General features: G+C 41.8%; 1 protein-coding gene across 1 annotated transcript in view; it reads left to right on the top strand.

Moving 5' to 3' along the window:
* Positions 1-436: 436 nt before the first annotated feature.
* Positions 437-8636, top strand: part of TTC39A (tetratricopeptide repeat domain 39A) — a 92686-nt gene continuing 84486 nt past the window's right edge. The window contains exon 1 of the mRNA XM_019531403.1: positions 437-545. Coding sequence (XP_019386948.1) covers positions 505-545 — 41 coding nt within the window. The 5' untranslated portion in view covers positions 437-504. The remainder of the gene's footprint in view (positions 546-8636) is intronic.

Here is an 8636-nt window from a genome sequence, read left to right as displayed (position 1 = left end):
GCCGGGTGTTGTGTGTGACGCTCGGTGTTGTGACAAGGGGTGGTGGTGTGTGTGACAGGGCAGTGTTGTGAGGCTCAGGGTGGTGGTGTTATGAGGCTCAGGCCGTGTGTTGTGAGGGGCGGTACTGTGAGGCTCAGGCCGGGTGTTGTGTGTGACGCTCGGTGTTGTGACAAGGGGCGGTGGTGTGTGTGACAGGGCAGTGTTGTGAGGCTCAGGGTGGTGGTGTTATGAGGCTCAGGCCGTGTGTTGTGTGACGGGGCGGTGTTGCGAGGCTCAGGCTGGGTGTTGGGAGGGGCTGTGTTGCTATTGCGGACGGTCGGTCGCCGCGGGCCGAGGCGGGAAGCGCGGGGAGGCCACGTGCGGGGCGGGGGAGGGGGGAGGGAGGCGGTTGCTCGCGGCGCGTCTCCGCGCGTGGGCCTGGCCGCGGGGGGATGCCCCGTGCGAAGCCTCCCGCGCGGATTCACCCTCGGCGTCGGCGGCGGCTGCGGGGGGATCCGGGGCAGCATGAACTTCCGCAGGGCCGGCAGCAAGAAGCAGGAGCCCAGGTAGGGGCGGGTGAAGGGCACCGGCGCCGCTCGCGGTGTCCATCCAGTGGCCGGCCGTGTTTGCGGCCCGGGAGGAGGCGGAGGTGCCTGTTGCAGCCCAGCCAGGAGCCAGTCCAACCTCAGCGCTTGTCCTGGCCCGCTCCTGGGGCTTCGGCTCGGGACAAGAGCACTGTCCTTGTGCAAGGCTGAAAAAAGTTTTACACCTGATTTGAAAATGGCTGTAATTGTGGCTCACTGGCAACTGCTCCCGGTTTCTTGCACGCAGTTTTGTACAGAGGATGCTTGTGCAGCAGTCATTTAAATGTTGGGGCTAGAGGATGGTCCTTTAATGTCCCATTAGCGACCAGCACCGTTTTCATACCAAACAGCACTTCTTTTTTGCTTTTCGGTGGGCTTGTGATGCTAACAGTGCGAAATACGTTAATCGAGTCATGATGGAGTCCCGATTTTGGGGCACAAGTCTGCCTCACGTGGTGTGTGCTTCATTCAGTTGTTCTGCCTACCTGTCCCACTTCCATCATCCAGTGATCGATGACTGACTTTTATTCCCATTGTGCTTTGGACCGCAGTGCTGCCCTGCCAAGGGGCTGTGCAAACACAGGACAAAACCAATGGTCAGTCAGGGGCAGGGAGGTCAGGCGCCACAGTTTTGTTTCGCCTCCCACATTGGCTTGCGTGACATTTTGGGCAAGTTGCTAATCTTTGCATTCTTCCATTTGACAGGTTGTAAAAACACACTGGCTTGGGCTTCCAAAGAATTGCAGCTGCTTTGGCAGTTTAAACGATGCATGCTTAGACCCTAATCCTGTACAGACGCAGGCAATTTAACTTGACACGTGTGACTATGACGTGATTTGTGTCATATCCCTGAAGTCAGTGGCGTTATTCGTGTAAGCAGGATCAAGGCGTTATTTGTAGGCTTCTGTGGGAGAAGTTTTTCATTGTATTTTGACAGTATGTTTCCATTCTTTATGGCAAAGTTTAACATATTACTGCTCACCTTGAAAAAAATCACAGAAGGCAGCCTTCACTCTCCTCCAAAAAATGCATCTAAAATTGACAAACTTGTATTCTGTGTCAAGGGGAGGGATTATTTGTGTTATACCTTTAAACTCTAATTCTGTATTCTCCTGCTGGGATAGGACCATGTGTGCTTGCTTTTCAGCTCTAACACATGGAAGAGCTGTTTATGTCCCTCCTGGAATGAGTTCCTCACCTAATGTGAAGAGTCTTGACATAATTTCCTGTATTATCAGAGTAACAGCCTGCCATCCTGTGAATGGACAGCTGACTGGATCTGTCCTTGGCAGACAGGAAAACCATTTGCTAAGAAAGAGTCAGCTTTTGGTATGCAGTGTCCAAAAACTGTTTTATAAAGTGGTTGCAGCATGCTTTTTTTTTTTCTTTTCAATGGAGAATTGCTCTATTTTTATGTCTTTCTGCGCAAGCAAATTGTATTGTCGCTAATGGGATTTATGTGCAGACTGAGGAGAAAATAAACTTCAGTACCAAGTTTAAATTGGGTTAGAAAAACCGTGGCAGAAAAGGTTTCCTGGAATTTGTCATATAAATAATAAGGGTTCTCAGTTTGTAGCGGAACTGCATTAGCTTTTCTCAGAGTTCTGGGTGAAGTTCAAAGGACGTGGTTTGTGGCACTTAAAGCAGTGAAGTGATTGTGGGATAAATCATTCCATGCTCCCTGGAGAACTGTCCCTAGGAGCCCCAAATGGTGAGTGTTTTAACGAGCATTTATAACAGCCTTGTACACTTCAACTGTGACATTCCCTTGGACAAATTTTCTTGGAGTGGACCAGTAAAATATCCTTAGTTTTCCCATTCCCCCGCCTGAATAAGCAGATTTTATAAAGTTTCTTCACAGTATTTCCAGGCTGTTAGAGCTCCTAGGCCCTATGGTAATAAAAATAATTGGCCATTAAAACAAAGTTTGATTAATGTGTTGTGGTTTGGGGTGATGTTGACCCTTTTTGAGCAGACAAAAGAATGCTTGCAAAATGATTTAAAAGTGCTAATTAATTTTGTTTTAATGTTGGTAAATGAGGCAAACTGTGCCAAAGTCACACTAACTTAGCTACTGAGGCTTTCAGAAGTCAGAGTATATTGAATTCTTGTTGACATTTTGTAGCTCCACCTGCTGAAATTAATTCCATATACTGATCTGAAATGACAAGATTATTTTAACTCCGCTTGATGCTTTGTTTTCTGTCCGGTAAGATGCTGAAAGGTAACAAACATATACACTAAAAGGCACTGCTGAATTATGTGAGTGAAATAGTAATACAGGTATCTTTCAGTCGCATATGAATTTGACTTAAGCCACTCATATCTTTATAGGGTTTTATAAAACCCTACTGAGTACTCAGTGTCCTGTGGATTATTTTAAAACTGTATTTTTGGAATTGGTATTTTGATTGTGTTAGCTAACCCCTAGTTGGAAGGCAGCATGATCTAGTGCAGGGGCAGCATGGTACACGTACCCTGGGGGTACACAAGACATCTCTGCGGGGTATGTGGGATAAACTGTGTAATGGCGGATTGAATTATATTTATAATAATAATTGGCATTTAAGGGGTTAAAATATAAAACCTATGCTGGTAGGTATACACAGGCAGCTGGTAAATCTGGAAGGGAGTATGCAATGAGAACAAAGTTGGGAAACCCAGGTCCAGTGGATTGAACTGGGCAGGAGGGTAGCAGCCAGGAGTATTTCTGTAGGGCTGGCCTGAAATGTTGTTTCTGTTTTTTAGATACTTGCAGAGTTTGGGAATTTTTCTTTCTGATGTGGAACAAAACTTTAGAAATGTTTGTAGGATGGATAAAGGGACAGATCCACAAGATGTAGACTCTGACATCCACTTCAAATAGCCCCAAGAGATGAGGTTAAGGAAAGCCCCTGGAACATGGGGGACCCAGGTTCAAGCCTTGGCTCTGAATGAGGGCACTGAACCGGTGTGGGTGGGTGTCTGTCTCTGTGGTTTGGATCTATAATTCCACCCAGGGTGGAAGGAACCCTCCCAGGGAAAGTTTATCAGAACTGATACAGACCCAGGAGAAGGTTTTTAGGCAGGATAATCAGCATTTCCTAACAAGTGTTTTGTCAAAACTCCTAACCAACTTTACTGAGTTCAGATGCAGCTGTGCCACTTTTCTCATCATATACCACTCTCGGTTGGTTTCACAATCTGTGAACTGGGGGTAATATTTACCTGCTTCTGAGGGTGTTGTGTGCATGAAAATCAAGCTTTACAAAGGGCTTGGAAGTGATCAGTTGGGAAATACCAAGTGTTAATTGTCCTCACTATACTAGTCTTGTCCTGTTCTTGCAAGTTTGAACTGCCTGAAATCTGCTTGCATCAGAGAAGTTGATCCAATTGGTGGTTTCAAAGCTGAAATCTGTTTATTTAGTCTGGCATTTGAAAGAACTGTTTTGGGTTTGTATGCTTATTTTGATTTATTGGTCTTAGTAATGGTGCCTTGGCATGTGCTCCATAGATGGCTTTTTATGTATAAAGTTGAATTGATTTGTTGAAAGCTTTCTGGGAAATATCCTCTGGAAATTCAGGAACCTTAGCATTAAAAAATTATTGAAGGCAAAAGCAATTATGTCCCATTCGTCAAAGTACTTTGTATTCCTCTTATTTATTTTTATTAGTGCAATAGAAGTGAAATTCAGCGACAGTCACAGAAAATGAGCTTTGTTTCCCATTTCCAGTAAAATCATGTTACCGAACAATTTATGTTGAAAATGACTTGTACAGATTTAATACAAAGGAAATTACAAACATACAGTTCATAAAGGTATCATGGGAAAACACCATCAGTTGTCAGAATGCAGACTCTAAAAGAGCAATTATATATTGCTCTTTTAGACCTTAAACCAATATAAAGTAATCTAAACCAGATTTTCAAATACAAAGCACATTTTATCTCTCTTGTAATCAGCGTTAATAACTTACTGTTACAGAACCTCCAGTTTTTCAGTCCAAAACAAATATAACAGTTATGTGATGCTTATCTGTATAAATCCTGATGATTTATATAAACAACACCGCGGTCTAACCTTAATCTGTATTCTTTATAAAGAAAAAATTTCCATTGACCTAAACTGGTTTTTAGTTTGCATGCACAAAAAGATTGCAGGACTGAACCCTTATCTTATTTTTTGTAGCATCTCTTAGTAACTGTATCCCTAATGGTTTTAAATAATATTTAAAAAATAAGGACCAACGTGCCAACTGAAGCCAGCTATGGCATTCCCATTGACTATAATGTGAACAGGGTTGCGCCTTTAAAAAAAATAGAGAAAAAACAGGTTTTAAGTATGAAAACAGCATGCTCATCCTGGTTTTGATTTCTTTGACTCTCTTAGAAGTATTAGTATGCCAGAGGTGTAGGTTTGGGAAGGTGTAATAAGAATTTGGGCAATAAGAGGATACGGGTAAAATATCATGTGCATGTTAAGACCAACATTTTAATAACCTTGTGATCAATTAAAAATAGTTCCCTCCTGTTGTTCATCTTGATAATGATAAAGTATATTGTCTTTTTGAATTAAAGGAAGGAGCTGCTAGAACTTGTTAAACGTAAGTCCTGAGTGAGTGATTTACAACAGGTTTATGCTCTTCACAGAATTCCTGTGGCAAATTGCACTTCTCTGAATACCTTCATTTTTCATTCATTTCAATTTCTTTGTATGGATTTCTTTATCTCCATTCATTGATCATTCACAGTTTCCTGCAAGTATCTGGTAACTGAGCTGTGTTACTTGTAATTGGTCAGATGAAATCACATGGTGGTGTCTTGTCTCTGACTGGGTGAACATGCAAGCATTTCTGGGGAGAATATTTGCCCAGGTAACATTGGATTATACTTTTTTCAGTACTTGTCCATATCTATGAAAAGGAATGCAAATGACATTCCATGTCAATGAGTGAATTGCAGAACCAAGGACAGAATCCAGAATTCCTGGCTCCTTCTGTCGTTCCGTAGCCACTGAACCCATGTTGTCATGTGTTGTTATTTAAATCCCAGTTCAGAAGATTGGGGAAACAAGACTATAAAATCCTTCCTTGTTACCTTTATTTATTTATTATCCATACTTGCATTGCCACAGAGTCCTAGTCATAGGCCTGTATATTACAGACCTATGACTTTAATATGCAGAACAAAAAAGTATGAGAATATAAAACTTGTGCTGAGATGCTGTCAGTTTTCCATATTACAGCTAGAGGGGATATCACAATCCTGTGAATGTATTAAATGTTATCCAGCTCCTACCAAGATCTGTTTCTGTTGGAACTGATTTCTTTTTATAAAGTCATTCATTCTTGAATTATTTATAAGCCCTAGTGTTGGCTGAAAATTGAAAGATAGTGAAAACAAAACTGATGTAGGGCTGATTGTTCAGTCTGTCTCTTTTGGTGGTCATGAGGTGGCTACTCAGATTAGATTATTTCTGATCTGTCTTTTCTTTCTAAATTTTGGCACAAGTGGGAAGGTACTTGTTTCCAGTTGTCTGAAAAGCCCTGTGTACATAGGAAAGGGAGCCAGTCTCTGGTCCTTACTCTGTTTATGATGCTGCATCAGTGTGTCTGAACCTTTTTGGATTCAAGGCACCCTCACAACTTTTTTTAAATTTGGAACACTCCATTTGAGAACTGCTGTTGTGTTGCTTCAGCAGGTAAGTGTCCTCTGCACCTCCTACAAAGCCAGAGTGGGAAGGGCTGGGGCACGTGTGCACTCTCCTGCCTCATTAGGGCTCTCTGATAAGTCTACAGCAGGCAGGAGCGCCTGCTTTTGCCATGGCTCTTCCCAGTTTGACCTCTCAAAAACAAAGGCATGCAGGTCATTTTCCCCTCTGCCTCTTTTCAGCAGACACTACTTTAGACTTGTGCAAGACAACCCTAATGGAGGTAGGAAAGCCCGTGTGTGTTGCAGCCCTCTCTATATATATAGAGAGAGATGCTTCTGGAAAAAATTGAGTCTGTGTTATCCAGGAGAGCTCAAAACAATGGCAGACTCTCCCTCTGCCTGAAGAAGGGTGTTTGTACTGGAAAGCTTGCAAAGAACAACTTTTCCAACTATTTAGTTGGTTTAATAGAAGATATAACATTTACCCAAAAAACCTTGTCTGCCTGTATTATACATATACATTTTAGGGGAATAAAGATCCTGAACAAATGGTAGATTGATACAAACTAAACCCAAAAGGCTGATGGCAGGAGGAGTTTGAACTACTGCTTCAAATACATCATAGGAAAAACATCTGCTCTAAAATCTTGATTTTTATTGGCTTAACTCCCATTAACTTCTGTGGTGTCCGGATTTCACTCCGGCTGTATGCCAAACACAATTCCCCTTGTGTGGCATAAGAAACAGGTTTTGACTGGAGTATGCAGTAACGTGTCAGTTGTGATATATACAGAACTGCAGAGCTGGACCAACATTCAATTTGCTTTTGAAAACTGTTGATGTGCTAGCGGTCTTCAAAATCTCAGAAAGATGTGAACCCTGCTGGAAGTTAATTGACAGTTGTAATATTAGAATATAATTTCACTGCTTGTTCATGGCACACAGCCCAGCTAACCGGGTTGTGTATTTTCTGGTGCCAGAGAACTTCTCTTCCTTTGCTGCTTTGCTCTGCTGTTTGCCCTTTGCATACAAATGACCAGGCTGTATCTCCAGTGAGAGAGTATTCCCTAACACCTGTCCTGGCCACTGACTCACTGCTATTGTGTTCCATGTAATGAATCACCAACATGTGGATTTCCACCCCCCAGGTGTCCCAATGCAACACCTAGGTAGCTCAGCCCTGCCTAGTTTGAAATCTAATTCATCTGGAGCTGCCAGCTCTGAGTATGCCTCACAGCACTATCTGGTCATCTTTTAATATGCTTTTCCAAGGAAGCTGTTGAGGCTTCAGATCTAAATAGACTTTATGAATACCATTGTTTTTATAGAAAACCTTGGTAAAGCTGTTGGAAATAGTACATGCCCATGCTTATGTATTCAGATATGCAAATTGACAAGGTAACTATTTTTTAAAATCTTAGGATCTAAGCTAAATTAACCTGTTTTTTATCTAATTGCTTTAATTTTTCTTCTAATTATGGAGAACGCACTGAAGGAGCTAGTGAAAAAGTTGAAATTGAGACCTATCCTTCATTTTTCTTGAGTTCCATGTAATTCTCAAGGTATTATACTCATCTACTTAAATCGGGGGGAGGAAGGGGTCAGGTTTCACTCTGAGTTTAATTTTTCAATATATGTTTTAAGGGTTTTTTTAAGTGTATTTATTAAAAGTTAAAACATAGTGCTAGTTGTCCTAGCTGGAACAGGAAGCTTGCAAGACTGTGTATATATATGTGTGTGTACAACAGCACTTAAAAGAAACCTTCTAGGACTAACCAATCTGCACTATAACCCCAAGGGAAAGAAACAACATTGATCAAGAAACAGATTTTGGCTACTTTTCCAAAAGGATGGTGCTGTTTTCTCTAGAAGTATTTTACCTTCTCAAAGAATTTAGAAAGTAGCTTAAAATAAACCCTCCTTTGTTACATTTGCTACATAGAATACTTATGTTGGCACCCTAAGAAATTGAAGTTTAACCAACAAGAGTTCAATTAAAACCATGTGCTGAGTACTTTCTGGGAGATGCTGAGTTTTATGATCTGCTGTGGAAGATAATAGGAAATGAGGGTACTCAGCATTTCACACGACGAGGCTCTAGGTAGGCCACAAGATCTACTATAATGATCTTTTGTCAAGTACCCCCTGCTGTGGACCCTGAGACAAAGTGATGATTTAATAAATAAATTATAAAACCAGCATGAAACAATATAATCTTTGTTATTAGCAAGCAAACAGAGAGCATGGTAGAAAGGGAATTCTAGGATAGAGAAGGTCCTAAATGTGGAATGGATTTAATTCAGACACATCTAGAACTGTAAAGGGATTTGCAGTATTAGGGAGGGAGGGAGGCATTGAGCCAGCTGTGCTAGTGGAGTTAATAAAATCAGGTGGTTTTAAAGCATAGATAATTGTGGTGAAAGGTGGAAGTGGAGGAGGGT

This window comes from Crocodylus porosus, unplaced genomic scaffold (assembly GCF_001723895.1).
Source record: "Crocodylus porosus isolate Cpor-Errol unplaced genomic scaffold, CroPor_comp1, whole genome shotgun sequence".
NCBI classification, from domain to species: domain Eukaryota; kingdom Metazoa; phylum Chordata; order Crocodylia; family Crocodylidae; genus Crocodylus; species Crocodylus porosus.
The sequence above is the reverse complement of the archived record's forward strand: the minus strand, read 5'-3'. Positions and strand labels throughout refer to the sequence as shown.